This window comes from Amblyomma mixtum, chromosome 1 (assembly GCF_055824585.1).
Source record: "Amblyomma mixtum isolate Tamu chromosome 1, ASM5582458v1, whole genome shotgun sequence".
Classification (NCBI taxonomy): domain Eukaryota; kingdom Metazoa; phylum Arthropoda; class Arachnida; order Ixodida; family Ixodidae; genus Amblyomma; species Amblyomma mixtum.
The window spans coordinates 184,410,048-184,425,666 of NC_143012.1; the positions used below are offsets into that span (position 1 = coordinate 184,410,048).

General features: G+C 48.8%; 1 protein-coding gene across 1 annotated transcript in view; it reads right to left on the bottom strand.

The window, feature by feature from the left end:
• LOC149370193 (uncharacterized) overlaps positions 1 to 2,481 on the bottom strand; it is a 30,161-nt gene extending 27,680 nt beyond the window's left edge. The window contains exon 1 of the mRNA XM_089577185.1: positions 2,119 to 2,481. Within this exon, the coding sequence (XP_089433311.1) occupies positions 2,119 to 2,436 (318 nt within the window). The 5' untranslated portion in view covers positions 2,437 to 2,481. The remainder of the gene's footprint in view (positions 1 to 2,118) is intronic.
• Positions 2,482 to 15,619: the final 13,138 nt, after the last annotated feature.

Sequence of the window (15,619 nt, forward strand, 5' to 3'; positions counted from 1 at the left end):
TACGATATGCCAACTAACGATAACTCTAGTCCGTTACGATGCTCGCGTGAGCCTTCCTCCACCTTGTTTAACGCAATAGCATTGAAGGCCCTGTTTTGCAGAAAATCCTCTGTCGGCGTTGCGGGCATCGGAGTTATGCGCTAAAAATCATGGGCATGGCTCTGGCAGCTGGTTCCCAGAGAACAATATAGGAGGCAGGCAAGCCACCTAGGTTACGTTACCTTGCGGCGTCAAGACCACTGCTCGAACTGTTAACGTGTTGGCGTGACGAAACATTTCTCTAATAATTTCACCTCTTCAGGAAAGCGCAAAGATGTAAGGTCTACTATTCTACCTAGATTGATATGCTTGATTCGTTTTTTAGCTTATTTTCTTACCCTATCTTATTTGCACAATAATTTTCTCCGGCATGCTAAGTGATATCAGTGCTGTATGAGCTAAAAATGTCCCATGCTGTCGGCTGCGGTGTCTAGGACCCAGATATGTTGACAGGTAGGCCAGTATATATACCATCTTTCGTAAAAGTATCCATGCCACGGGCTTTGCTTGTCTGCCGTGTAGAAGTCTACACGACACCCCTAAAAACCAAATGGTCTCTAAAAGTTTGGAAATGAGAGACCAAGGGCTCTACATATCTTACACAGAACTACAGCTGACTTGTGTCCATAAGTAGTCCTCTACACAGCTTAGAAATAAACCCGTTTACTAGATTCCTTCTTACAAATACGGACAAATCTTATTAACAGTAATGGGACGGACCGGCAGCAGTTCGAGCAGCGCAGAGGAGAGGCACACGAAGTGAGTCAGGATCCCTGAGGGATGCCTGAGTGTGACCGTCACGGCGCTTTTCGACCAGCACTTACCGGCCAGCGCTTCGAATAAATACCTTCACATAATAAATCCTCGAACGGAGCTGAAAGCTGACTGTGTCACATCATGCTTTCTCCCGAGAGCCGCAGGAAGCTCCTTTCTTTGGAAATATAGAATATGTAGCAGGAAAACTTGGGAAATCCGAGCACTCCTCTGGCGCAGTACATGCGCGCAGCGCATTACATTGCGGAAGCGGTTAACCACCCTGAATCCACAAACACCGTCTTCAGTATCGGGACTGTGCTCATCACCTGTACAAGTAAAACTGTCGCTCAGTTCTGCTACAGTGCCCCTCTTGCACAAACAATGTACGCGAGGGATCTTGCCGCTCTCGTCACTGCGACGTCCGGTTCATTCCTGGCAACGACAGCACCTCCTCAAAAGCCGTAACGGCTGAAAACTGCAGCTCTACGAGAAGGGAGTGTTCCGTATTGAGAGTGCGGCCAAGTTGACCGCGGGAAAACAAGTTAACGGCTAGCGACGTCTCACTAATAAAACCAGCCGTGTGGTAACGTGCACTTGCGACATTTACACAAAGGCTATGTTCGGGGTCAACCATAATACGTTCAGCCCAGCGGATCTCATTAACAAATACGGCCAAATACCATGAGGAGCTAGACTTGAGAGGTTGAATCCAATCTGTGCTCGTGACTACCGTGTCGTAATTTGCGTCGCTACGCTGGACTGACATTCTTTCGGGCTCGGTATGACTTGCGGTGGTCAGTCCACATAGCGGGCCAAGCTCCCAAAGGGACGGCTCATAACGGATCCACAGCACCTACGTTGCCCTGTGAGTGGCTCCTACACATTCACCTCTTACGCGAAGGGAATTGTGAAAGAGAACGAACTTAAAACTGGCATAGAAGTACAAAATTAAAATGCAGTATTCTTCGGGAAATAGAGTGAAGGAATAACGCACCTGAAGATATACCAGCTTGGAAGAACGACCGTAAATACTGAATAAACCGTAGTAAATGGCTACGTCACAATCTCAACAGTGAAGTTCTTTCGGGGGCTGTATATTCAGCTGTGATAAAACGCTAAGATCACTCTAGGGCTGGTCAATAATTTCGTATGAAGAATAAGCGGGACAACGTTTTTGCTACCTTAAATTCACGGCACGAAGAGTTCAAACGACAATCATAAATAGGAGTGAGGCGCCTTCACATTCCTTTTCAATTCACTATGCCAAACCACGGCACAAGAGAACGAACAACAAACACTGGGGAACGCAACAACATCACTTACCTCTAGTACTCTTCTGTCCCATCGGCACTGGCCACAGTTGATATCCAGGATTGTGCTGTTCCTCATTAGAAGCGTAGAGAGGGACATCGCATCCTGCCAACCTAAAGTGAAGTCGTCCAGGCGGAGGTTCGTCACGGTTCGGTTTTCCACCAGCGCCTTGAACACGAGTGCTGCTGTCTGGGAGTTCTCGGGAGTACGTACACAACGCACAGTCAGGTCGATCGGAACGAAAGGGTTGGCAAGCATCCGCAGAAATTCTGCCGCATGTGTGCAACAGGAGAAGGTGGAGTCCAACTCCAGACTTAGCACGGTGGTCATGCGTGATAGGGCATCCAAAGCCTTTTCCAAGAAAGCCTTCGCTGAAGGAATCTGCAGCAGAATGAGATCGGTGAGGGCGAGATGTATCTGACGCTATAGATAGTCCTATCCTATCTTCACACTGAAGGTATGAACATTGCTAACCTTACCTTCTCGCGAAACCAGTAACACGCAGTGGTTTCCAGAATCTCTTGTACTTTTTGGTGAAAATATTTCAGGTTGTACCCCGTGTTATAGCAACCGTGCTCTACATGTCAGAAAATTATGTTCTTAAGTATGGAAAGAACGCTATCAGTGAGGAGACATTGGATTTCAGCGCACTCAAACGGCTTCACGTGGCACAAATTTTACGATGACATTCAGGATATTTAAGGAAAATAAATCTCACCAGTGAAGTTGCACAACGCTTTCACTATAGTGAGCTGTAGATATTTTTCATATGAAATTATTATCTCAGCTGTTGATGCTGGGCTTAAACGTCCCTGGGCGACAAATTGTCTATGATGGAAGCAACATCTCTACACCGGGGTCTGTTAGAAGAGGAAGTATGAACGGGGAGGAGCTGCCATTTATTTTTCTAACCTGCTCCCACATTTTTTTATGTTATTGTGGTGTTTATGGAGGACACGTAACCTTGCTAAGAAGTTTTTTCGGCATTACGACGTATATATCGGGCTTTAGGTTTTCCCTTTTTGAAACTTATGAGATTCTTGTGACTTGGATACCTACGAAAAACGCCCCAGGCTTTAATTTGCTGTTTTTTCGCTATCTTACATTCTTGTGTACACCAAACCTTGTGGTTTTGGCGCACCACTCCTGTGGACTGTGGAATAGCTAGGCGTGCAGCATCGATGATACACTTCGGGAGATTTTCATTTAGTTCGTCAAAGCTAAGTGTGTGTGAGAAAATACTTTCTAAACTGGCTTTTTCTCTGAATAATGCCCAGTCAGCTAGATAGAGCTTCCATCGCCGTGGTTTAGTTGGGAGTATGGCAGGTGAGGATGATAGGCTGATAAAAACTAGCAGGGGATCACTCCCATACGGGTTGTCTAAAACATCCCATTTAAAATCGTTAAAAACAGATGGTGAACTAAAAGACAAGTCTACAGAGCTCATTTTTCCAGACGTTGGTGAATAGAACGTGGCCTTTTCTGTATTTAAAAGACACATTATTTGTGAGAATAAAATCTTCGATCATCTGGCCCCTAGCGTCACAGCGTTCGCTTCCCCAAAAAGGGGAGTGAGTGTTAAAATCCCCGACTACTAGGTATGGTTCTGGCAGTTCATCGATGTGTTCCTGTAGGTCACGGACTTAATTTTATATGCGGAGGAAGATACGCAGAACAGATAGTTATGGTTTTGTAGCTGACAATGCTGACCGCAACTGCCTCAAGTTTTGTTTTGAGCCTGATCTCTTGAGCAAGGACGCCGGTTTAAACGACAATTGCGACGCCTCCTGAATGTCTATTTGCCTCTTCGCGATCTCGTCTAAATGTTTTATAATGTTTCAAGATGTTCATGTGTTGTGGACCGAGATTTGTTTCCTGTAGACATAAAGCTACAGGCAACATTGACGCTAAAATATCTGTTATATCATTGTAATTCCTCAACAGTCCTCTACAGTTCTACTGAACTATAGAAGCCATGTTTATGTTTGGGGTAGGAATGATAAAGGGTTTACTTATTTTCTGGGCCCGTTATGAGGGCCCTGTCCTTTCGCTCAAGACAGCTGTTCCGCCGCTGTAAAGCAGGCGGGCTGGGGGTTAGATCCATCACCCCGTCAGAGGTGTTGGAAGACCGGGGTGAAGCCGCGGGTCTGTGGGTTTCAGGCCTCTCCCGACGGCGGGAAGCCCTGCGGGATGCCGACCCATGGACCGGCGCTCCCTGCTTTGAAGATGGCAGGGCAGCCTTCCCTCTCCCTGCCTGGGCCGTGGATGTCCCTGCCCTAGGCTCGGTGAAAGTGGCTTCCGCAGGTGCCAGAGTGCTGCTTGGTGCACCACCCCTGCGCATCACCCCTGCATCAGCGAAGTTTGGTTTCGCTGTGAAGGAGAATATGTTGTTAAGCGCAAAACGCCTCCTCGCTTCTCTAAATGAAATACTTTCCTTTGTCTTTATGGCGATTATTTCTTTTTCTTTATTTCAGGACGGACATGCCCTGAAGTACGCCGCGTGGAATCCTTCACAGTTAGCGCAGCGTAGAGCTGCGTCACATTCCTCAGAATGGTGGTCCTTTGACGCGCACTTCGCGCAAGTTTTGCGGCCGCGGCAGTTCTGAGCCGTGGCCAAACCTCTGACAATTGAAGCATCCTCGGGGTTAGGGATATAGTGTCTAACATTTACTTTGAGGTATCCAACATCGATGGTTTCAGGAAATGTGCATGTGTTGAAAGTGAGGACCAGGTGTTTGGTATCTATTTCTTTGTTGTCCTTGCGGACTTTGATTCGGTAGACATCCATGACGCTTTGGTCGGAGAATCCTAGCATTTCTTTCTCGGCGAGGTGTAGAAAATCATTTTCTGAGAAGATGCCACGGATAGTGTTGAGGGATCGGTGTTCTGTGATGGAGAAAGGTGTGTCCCCACTAGACATTATGTTTGCGAGTTTGGAGGTTTGAACATTGTCTCGGACTTCCAGCAGTAAATCGCCACTCGCCATTTTTGATACTTTATAGCCGAGGCCCAAAGCCTCCGTTAAGCATTTGGATACCATGACTGGAGATAGAATTCTAGCCTGTTAATCTTGCACTTCACTGTGGACGACATGGAATTTGGGAAATGTTGCTTTCTTTTTTGAAAAAAAAAAACTCTGCTTCGTTCCGCCCTCTCTTGAGAGAGCGATCAGGTTTCGAAAGGGGGGGGGGGGAGGCGTAAAAAAATTGAGGTTTTTCGGTCATGGTGCCAGCCACCCACCATCGAACCCAACAAGAGGACGGGACAGGAACTTGCAAGCAAGTCCTGCCCACGGCAGCTGTACACCTCAACTATAATCCCAGTATGACTCAACTCAGGGTAGTTGGTCACTGTGAGGACTCTGTGAGATTGCAGGTCTTATTTTCAACAAACACCAAAGTACAAACAATAAACGAGGCGGCTTTTAACGGAAAGGAAACCAATTACAATATGAGCGAGAAGAAAGGAAAGGAACAAGAGAACAACGCAACAATACACGGGAAAAACACACGGGGGAACAGAACAAAGTGCTTATGATAAATGCAGGAAAAAGAGTCAAAGAGGAAAGTTCACACTACTTGTCTTATTCGAGCAACGAGCGGCGAGGACTGGCTGCGTGTCGGGTAGTCAAGGAGTCTCTTGGCGTTCCAAACGCCGATGCAAGGCTACCGCAGCGTCAGCGTTCGTGGGCTCCCGGCACGGTTCCCAGGTCTGGTATCCCGGAAAAGTCACGTAGGCGCCCGAAGCGGCCTATGTAGAGCAGCTGACGGATGGACGGAGAAGAGTGGCGCCTGGGCCTGGTGGTTGAGGCTCTCGACGATGGATGTCCAGGTCTGGTGGCCCGGACGTCTGCGGCTAAGGCCCAAGCCCGGAACTCGGGGAGCCAGCAGAACTCGTCCACGTCCGTCGCCCACCGCGCTCTTCTCTTCTCTCCCACGTAATGCTCTTCGACCTGCCCCGCGTTCCCCTCCGCACGCGCTCCTCGTGCTTTGTCTTCTTCTCACGAACGCCGTTCGGTGGCGCTATCTCCTTACAGAAGGCCCCCTCTTCGGAAGTTTTTTCCAAGGGAAAGAACTCAACTTCAGGAGAGCGACACCAGACGCGTTCGACGATCGCAACACAGAACACCGCACCACAGCGCGCACACTACACACCACACACAATACGACGGTCATCAATGTTCGAAGCGTTCACAGACCTTCGCACACACAGCACAGAGAGCACATGGAAAGTCAACGTAAAGCGTCCATAGAGGGCGAAGAAACACGGAAAGCATAAAAAGTAGATAGCCGACACTCAAAAACAAACATGAACAAACAAAAACAATTCCAACAATAGGTGTGGGCTACATTCTTCCGTATTCCATTGTTCCCATCAAACCACATCACCGTCGCGAGAACTTTTCCGGCTAATACTTCCGTTTTCCTTTGTGAAACCGTTTTCTCCAAACCGACCTCGGTTTCCACCATGATTTTACATGTTCCCGTCCTACGATGTTATACACTCTGTTCTCCCTTGCCTTCGACACAGTCTGCTGACACATATCACACGATCTGACATAACTCTTAATGTCAGCCTGTACACCGGGCCAGTAAAACTCACTGAGCACCCTAGCTATTGTTTGCCGTATTCCATGATGGCCGGATAATGCACTCTTATGCGCCAACTTAAGAACTTGCGTGCGTAAGCCCTTCGGTACCACCGCTTGCTCAACGACTTGTCCGGGACACACTTGGTACGACCGGAAAAGAACCCCGTCATCTGTATCAAAAGAGTGGGCGGTCTGTCCCTTACCACGAAATATTTGCCCCAACTTCCTGCGACACACCTCTAAGCTCGGGTCTTCTTCCTGTTTGAGGCGAAACTCCGGCCGTGACAAGTGGAGTGTGTTCAGAGTGGGGCTTTTACTACTCTCTGAAACCTTTGCTGTCACCATAAGGGAAGGAACAACGACCGCACCCGTCATGGCAAGGGAAACTGCCTGATCAGTGAGAACTGGCGGGTCAACCGGGAATGGAGGTTTAGCGCCAGGGACATTGCCTATTATGATGTCGTACAGGGGTGTAGATAAACAGCGCGCGATGGCCTTACCCGAGAAATATGGAGAAGAAATCACCACCTCCGCTTCCGGAACTTCCAAACGGGTCCCATTGGCCAAGAATAATGTAGCCTTTTTCCCTGTTAGTGCCGCTGGCGGTACAAGAGACTCACGCACAACAATACCGGTGCTGCCCGTATCCCGTAATACCGAACCATGCTGGCCGAACACCTCACCGTGCGCCACGGGCATAGCAGTTTCCACCGGGTTGGAAGGACAGACCATCTCCCCCAACTGGCCCTCTACGCGCGTTACCACTGCAGTGCTATCGGGATGTGAATATCGAGGTGTCATGCAACAGGCGGACTCCTCACGGTCTCCTGGCCTCTTAGCTTTGCATGACTGGGCATCATGTCCTACCTCGCGGCACCAGGTGCAATACGATTGCTTCAGCTTCGTCCGACAATCCGCCGCCTTGTGCCCAGTCTTCTCGCAAAGAAAACACCGCAGGCGAGATTGCGAACCTGAAACCTCGTCCTTGGCTTTATTCATCGTATGCTCCCCCTGTTCTTTGAAGAACAACAAGTTATTTTGCCGCTGTGCTTCAAGAAAATGATCGGCAGCCTCCGCCAGCTTGGCAACTGTCTTGCCCTCCCGCTCACGTAAGAAAAGGGCTAAACGAGAATGACAGTTGTTCAGAAATTGTTCGCTCACGACCATCTCGCGAACCACCTCAAAAGTGCGGCCTGCTCCCCGCATCTCGACCCAACGATCAAAGAAGCTAAACAACCTGGCAGCATATTGCGAGGCCGTTTCTCCATCCTGTGGCTTGCTCTGGCGAAACTTCTCTCGGTATCCTTCCGCGGTGAACCTAAACCTCTGAAGCAAGGCAAGCTTCGCTTTGTCATAATCCACGGAATCCTCAGGCGAGAGCCGACCGAAGACCCTAAGTGCTTCGCCACCAAGGCACAAGCTCAACGCCGTTGCCCACTTTTCTTTTGGCCAACTCTGCCCGGTGGCCACATGCTCAAACCTCTTTAAGTAGGCATCGAGGTCATCTCGCGCTTCATTGAACTGTGGTATGAGGCTGTGCGGGTTAATGGAGCTAGCCGGTGTGACGCTACGCTCTCCACGGTCACTCGGAGGATTTGCGCCACCCTCCTTGAGCCTTATTTGTAGCTGCAAGTTCTGCGCCTCTAACTCCAAACGTTCCTTCGCAGCTTCACGCCCCGTCTCCAAATTCCGTGCCTCTAACTCCAAATTCCGTGCCTCTAACTCCAGTTTCTGCTTCGCAGCCTCACGCTCCGCCTCTAAATTCCGTGCCTCTAATTCCAATTTCTGCTTAGCAGCTTCACGCTCCGCCTCTAAATTCCGTGCCTCTAATTCCAATTTCTGCTTAGCAGCTTCACGCTCCGCGGCTCTCTCTTCCCGTGCCTTACGAAGCTCATCCTCCACCCACGCTCGTAACTCCGCGCCGCACAAGCCCATGCGCTCGCCCAAAGCAACCAAATCTGAAGCGCTCATATTGTTCCTAAATTAACACAACAGGCAAATAAATAAAAACCGACCTCGTCCTGTCGTAGTGGACGCCAAAATTTGTGAGGACTCTGTGAGATTGCAGGTCTTATTTTCAACAAACACCAAAGTACAAACAATAAACGAGGCGGCTTTTAACGGAAAGGAAACCAATTACAATATGAGCGAGAAGAAAGGAAAGGAACAAGAGAACAACGCAACAATACACGGGAAAAACACACGGGGGAACAGAACAAAGTGCTTATGATAAATGCAGGAAAAAGAGTCAAAGAGGAAAGTTCACACTACTTGTCTTATTCGAGCAACGAGCGGCGAGGACTGGCTGCGTGTCGGGTAGTCAAGGAGTCTCTTGGCGTTCCAAACGCCGATGCAAGGCTACCGCAGCGTCAGCGTTCGTGGGCTCCCGGCACGGTTCCCAGGTCTGGTATCCCGGAAAAGTCACGTAGGCGCCCGAAGCGGCCTATGTAGAGCAGCTGACGGATGGACGGAGAAGAGTGGCGCCTGGGCCTGGTGGTTGAGGCTCTCGACGATGGATGTCCAGGTCTGGTGGCCCGGACGTCTGCGGCTAAGGCCCAAGCCCGGAACTCGGGGAGCCAGCAGAACTCGTCCACGTCCGTCGCCCACCGCGCTCTTCTCTTCTCTCCCACGTAATCCTCTTCGACCTGCCCCGCGTTCCCCTCCGCACGCGCTCCTCGTGCTTTGTCTTCTTCTCACGAACGCCGTTCGGTGGCGCTATCTCCTTACAGTCACACAAGGTTAACCCTCGCCGCCAGGAAAAAAGGAAAAAACCAAGAAGATAGAGGGATACAGGAAAGTTGTAAAAAAGGATATAGGAAAGTGAAAGATAGAGAGGAGGATAGGAACAGGCGACTGCCGATTTCGCCCGGTCGGGTCAGGCCGGAGGTGCCGTCTACTATAAGCTGGGGCCAAAGTGGTGTGTTGCCTCCGCCGAGGGGCCTTAAGGGTCCAAACGCTCGGCATTGGCTCAACCACCAGGATCCCCTTTTCTCCTGACACGGCGATGCCACGCACGTCTATGCGCGGGTACTCGGGTCCATGGTGGCGCACTCCTCACCATCATCCCCCTGCGGGGATGTCCCTGCGGATGCTCAGGTACCCGTGGTGTCGCAACTCACCAACGTCTGTATGAATCAGACGCCCCTGCGGGGTATCCGAAGTTTGAGGCGAGGAATTTCTTGAACATGAATCATAATAGCCAAGTATAAGCGATTTAAGGCAAATACTACTCAAGTATGTAAAGTGCGCAGACAGGCCAGGCTTGCGCGCAGCTTGAAGAGGGAGAAATTTTTTGCCATACTGTCACGTTGTAGTGACGCCAGTCCAGTGGTCAGGAAGACACCAGCCAGTCTTGGAAACGAAGCTCTTTATTTGGGCTGACTTGCGCCCGCAAAATAACTGAATCACTCGGCGGCGGCGTAAGCAACAAACGTGCTCGTCGGTCGTCGAACTACGAATGTCCGCCGATCGCGGCATCGCTCAATTTAAAGCCGGCAAGGAAACTTCCAGATAACAAGACAAGATCATCTACAGTAATCTAGAAAAACCTAGATGCAGCCTTTCATGGCTGCGATCAATCGAGATTAGTCTGGTCGATTCTCGCTTCACGAACAAAAGTGATAACCCTTTCCTGCAGCCTTGAGCGTGAATGAACAAACACTACAATGATACGTGGCAATATTGTTTCGGTCATGCGCTCCGCTTGGACACAGTAGCATAGAATCATTGAATATTCATCCAGTAGGTGTGCTAAGCGTTGGAAAGGGTGACAACCACCGCAAATCTAGTGCTAAGTCGGGTCGTCCTCTGTTCTAAGGAAGCCACTGAGAATCGAAACTGGCTAATGATCGCTAAGGCCTGATTACCAGATGAACGCCTTGCATTTGCCGATACGAAACTTCTCATGAACGATATTTATGCCTATACTGACTGACAGGAAAATTTTCGAGACGCGTAAAGGATGAGCAATGAGAGCAACCACACGGGGTAGCAGATTAAGTGGGGAAACACCTCTATCTTATTCAAAGTGAGGAGCCTGACGACGCGCCTTCCTCAAACCCCTGTTCGTCCATAGCACGCAAGCAAGTTCAAACAAGATCGAAGGCCCATGCCAAAAATCTGGGTCCGGTCATTACGTCACATTCTTCACTTATTAATTCGCTCCTATCCTGCTAATTGCGGACAAGAAACCCGGACAGATTTCAAATTCTTGCTTCTGCGCTACGGTCAGTGACTTCTTGATTTCCTCGGATACGGAACTACTATGCGCACAGGTGGTAGTTTTACTTCAGCGTTCAAGGATGAAAGCTGAGCCTCATGTGCTGAATTATGGCGCAGATAACAGCGACCTTGCACAACATGCCACTGAGATGCACAAATCACACACACAGCTTAGACTACCACTAACACTGAACAGTGCTTACGCTTTATTCATCAGTGGTGCCAGCGGGAATTAAAAAGCACTCTTGTCGCCTGTAACGCACAGGCAGCGCTCCCGAGAGGCCAAAGAAAAGTTCGCGAGATTACCACTGCAGAAACTGAACCCTTCGGCCATATCTTCAGTGTCGTGCTTAGCATGTGAAAGGTATGAGTAGGAAGTTAACCTTCAATTACCTTTAGCAAGTATGCAGTACGCAAAGTCGTCGAATCAACAGTTTATGAGGTCACTGGTGGTGCGCTGACTCTGTATCGCTGGAGTTAAACGCCACCACGCCAATCAAGGCCGCGCGGCCTGCGTGGCCTCTATTGGTATCAGTGCATATGAGACGGGAACGAGAAAAAAGTAGTGCGCAGAAAATCAACAACAGCAGTTACTGTTAATCGCATTACCTGGGGGTGTATACGAATTCCGACAATCATGAGCCGATTGAGCTTTGTCGTTTCCATCAGGCCGGCTGTCAAACCGAGCAGCGATGCGGGTCTCTCAAGCTCAAACTTGACTTGGTAGAGTGAGAGTTCGACGAGATGCAACTTGAGGAGGCCATGGATGACAGTGATGGCGTGTGATGTCCCAGCGGCGCTCAATGGAACGTGAGCCAGAAAGAGGCCAGTCAACCACGTATTCACTCCTAGGCTGGTGCAGAAGAGCCCCTCGACGGCTCGGCTTGCTCGCGGCGAAGCAGTAATCTGAAAAATTTTTGAACGCTTGTGCAAAGGCAGCTGGCAGATGTTCGAAAGTATCACAGAGGGTAGGTGAAGGTAGCAGGTAAAGTATGAATAAAATTTACTGAAAATATGCAAAAGGGTAAAAATTTCGACGAGGTCACGTAGAGGCCGCACTAAATTTTAGCAGACATCTCTGCAAACACAGAAGCCATCATTTTTTTTCCATTCATTCCATAGGGTGACCACAGCTACGCCTGTACCAACTACTGTAAAAAAAACCTTTTGATTTGTTTTATCACGAGCTGTGTTGGAATACCGCCGTTACTTAAGGACTGTCCGCAGTATGGCTGAAACCAAACAGCTGCATTAAAAAATGCAACACAAGAAAAGATAATTTTATTAGCGCAAGGCCAGCAGTGACCAACGAGCGAAGTACGAGAAGTTTTTTTTTTTTCACGGGGCGGAATGAGAGGTCATTTTTTCATGTATTTAACCAACAGAAGCAAATAAATAGACCAATGGAAAGCTTGCACCTATTGTATTATCGGCGGGTAGCCGGCAGGACTGGCACTCGAACCCTGCACCTCCCGCATGTGAGATCGATGCTCGAGCCACTAAATCCTACCCAGAATTTTATATAAAGATGTCAACAAATTAGATCCACAAAGAGTCTCACAGCACAAATTAAATCCACAAAGTGTATCACAGCACTTTTGCTATGTGAAAATGGTACACTACTCTCGACCGCAGTCGGTGCTTCCGTAGTGCGAAATTCGGGCGATTATCGTGTGACCAGAACTACCCCATTGGGTAGAATGAGGCAATCGCTCTTTTGACTTTAACCTGTGATTTTTGCTAGAAAGCGCCAGTTTCACGGGATGTGTTTAGAAACCATGCGGCCGTATTTTTGCACGTCAAGTTGTGTGCAGCACAGCAGTTTATATCAAATCTCGTTGTCCTGAACAGCCTTCAAACTCGCCCCGTTCACCCCCTGACGCCGTAGGGGTAGGGGACGCACGGTAAGGTGTGCGCTCTAACCGGTTGCCAGCTACTGCAAGCTGCGGTATTTATAAATTATTTCTAAATTATAGGTTCTACAAGAGGCTTCAAATTTGATTAGAATATCCAATAAGGCCACCCCTACCGATCTATTCCGCAAGAATTTGCCCATCGAAATCATTTCAGGGTTCCTTCAAAGCTGTATTACTAGGCATTGTTCCAAATTTTCTTACTTTTATCATCACTACGTAATACGAGCTAACATTTCATACCCTTATTATCGGAGCCCTTATCCGGAACTTGAAAGCCGCTGCCACGTATATGACAAGGTTTCTAAACTGGACGGAACAAGTGCTTATTCGAGGGATCTAGACCAAAGATGCATTCATGTATCCTGACGCCTTCTGGGACGAGCGGTGCGCTTCATGAAGCGCATCCATTTTATGATTGTTGCTGATTTTAAAACACAAGTTCACCACTTTTATAGCAGGACAATCATGATGTGCTCAAAGCCTTCATCCCCTCGAACAAAGTGCACAGACGAGAGCTGAGTGATATCATGGAAGCCGCACTTTCCTAGCCACTTGAAACCCTTGACTCTTCAAAAATAGAACCAAAATGGTCATTTAGTACCCCTGCACTTCTCGCCGGGAAACCAAGTAGTTCTTTCGGTGATACCAACTCGACGTAAGCGGGATACAAAGCGCCAAAAACACGCATGGTAAGCTGCACTTATACCAAGAAAAGACAGCGGGCTTGTGACGAGCCCGGCTCTCCCAAACCAACTGAGAGGTGAAATATGCTTGGATTGCCTTGATTTTATGCCTTGCTAAAGAGTGGTTCCTTTGCCTGCAGTTTCCTCGTGGGTCTGCTCAGCATGAGCAGCTCAGTGGATTGGAATCTATACTTCTTTAATAAAGCCTAATATATGTCCACTTCTTGGACCTGAACCCTGCTGATAAAAGTTCTATGATGCAATAAACTCATAGTTTATCATACAAATATCATAGACTTATCATTCAAATGTCATACATTTCTGTAAAATCATACAGTCATCATAGACATGTCATAGAAGATCATACGAACTGTATGATATATCATACAGATTGTATGATATTCTATGATGAATGATCTATGAGGTTATTGCATCATAGAACTTGTTTTCAGCAGGGAAATCAACTTCGTTTGGGCCTTTGCTGAAATTGCTGATATACTTGGAAGCTTTTGTAGCTAGAAATGAGACCGTGCATTCTGTGATGACATAGCCTAATGGCCGTTTTTTTTCTTCTACCAATCAAAATAACAAAGGCTAGAAAAGTGTGGCAGACTTGGTTGTTTTCACTCACGTAAACGGTTATCACGCAGCGATGAGCAGCAACGATGGCTTGGAGGAACTTAGTCGCATATCCGAGAAGCGTTGCATCCGCGGTGTATCCTTCGCGATGAAAGCCCTCAAAGAATCGAATGGACGCTTTTTGGGGCACCCCCTCTATTACTTCAGCCGCCGTGAGATACAGCAGTTCATTGACCGCGGGGAGATTCTTTAGCAGGTCACATGTCCTTCCCGGACCGTCGGTGCATAGCAGGGGCAATTTTAGGCTCGCTCGGGTGTAGGGTGTTCGAATTTCCAGCAAACCAGCACCTTTTGCAGTCTTCGTATTCAGACGCTGGCGATAAAACTCTCGCACAGCGCTGCGAACGCCAAAGGCCTCCATGTTGCCCTGCGAGGAACCGGACGTTATTTACAACCGTTTCTAACCGCTATACAAGGCATGCATACGAGTACGTCCTAAAGATCACTCAGGTCTTTTCTAAATACTTAGCTGCAGAAGCAGCTAAAGCGGAATGCAAGCATTTATGCGGAATGCAAGCGTAGTTGCATGGGATGAATACTCTGGGCCACATAAGAAATTAATATTTAGTAATAAATAACTACGTTACCAGTTCAAGATTAAAAAAAATTGCCGACGATGACGTTACCTCCTGATGCGAAATTTGTGCGCAGCTCATCAGCTGTTTGAACTTTTCGATAGTGAGGCAAAGAATTCGAACAAGACATGTATGTACAATTACGGACTGCTTGTCATTTTTCACACATATTCCTTCTTTAATAAACACTTCACTAAAAATGCTTGATCAGCATGAAAGAAGCGCTCGTGGCTAAGAAAGAACTGGCAGAGAATAAACTATTCATGTAGGCGGGCGGTTCGCAGTGGCGAATGGCGGTGGCTATGCGTTTCGGCTCGGGCGGTGCACATATCGAGATCCGCCGCCACCGATCCAGCGCTCTGCCGTCGCACATGGGTGGCATTGGAGGAGGAGCGAAGAGAGCAATAAGGTTATGGGGAGGTCACGGGAGGCAGCGCGCGGGCGCATACGAACGTTGCGCGGTGAAGAGATAGATGCGACTGACTGATGCCGCTGACGCTGCTAGCGAGTCAAGTGAACGAGGCTCTGCGTTTCGGCTTGGGATGCACGCACCATGAGCCGCTGAAGCCGAGCCGGCGCTTCGGCAACCTGAGAACACCGCGCTTTATCGCGTGATGTCCGCCACTGAGGAATGTGGCGCGGAAGAGGGAGGAGGGAGGGGGGTAAACACAGTGGCGAACGGCAGCGGCTATGTGTTTCGGCTTGGGCGTGCGGAAGAAATGGCGTCAGGAGCGCGCACTGCCGGAGCTGCGGAGCTGGTTACGAGGGACAACGGCGACGCCGCGAAACGCAGGAACGGGCGCCAAAAAGCTGCGTTCTAAAAATTCGCTTATTCCCGTACGGTTGACGTCTGCAGCTGATGTCTTCATATATTAAAAAAAAAGCGGT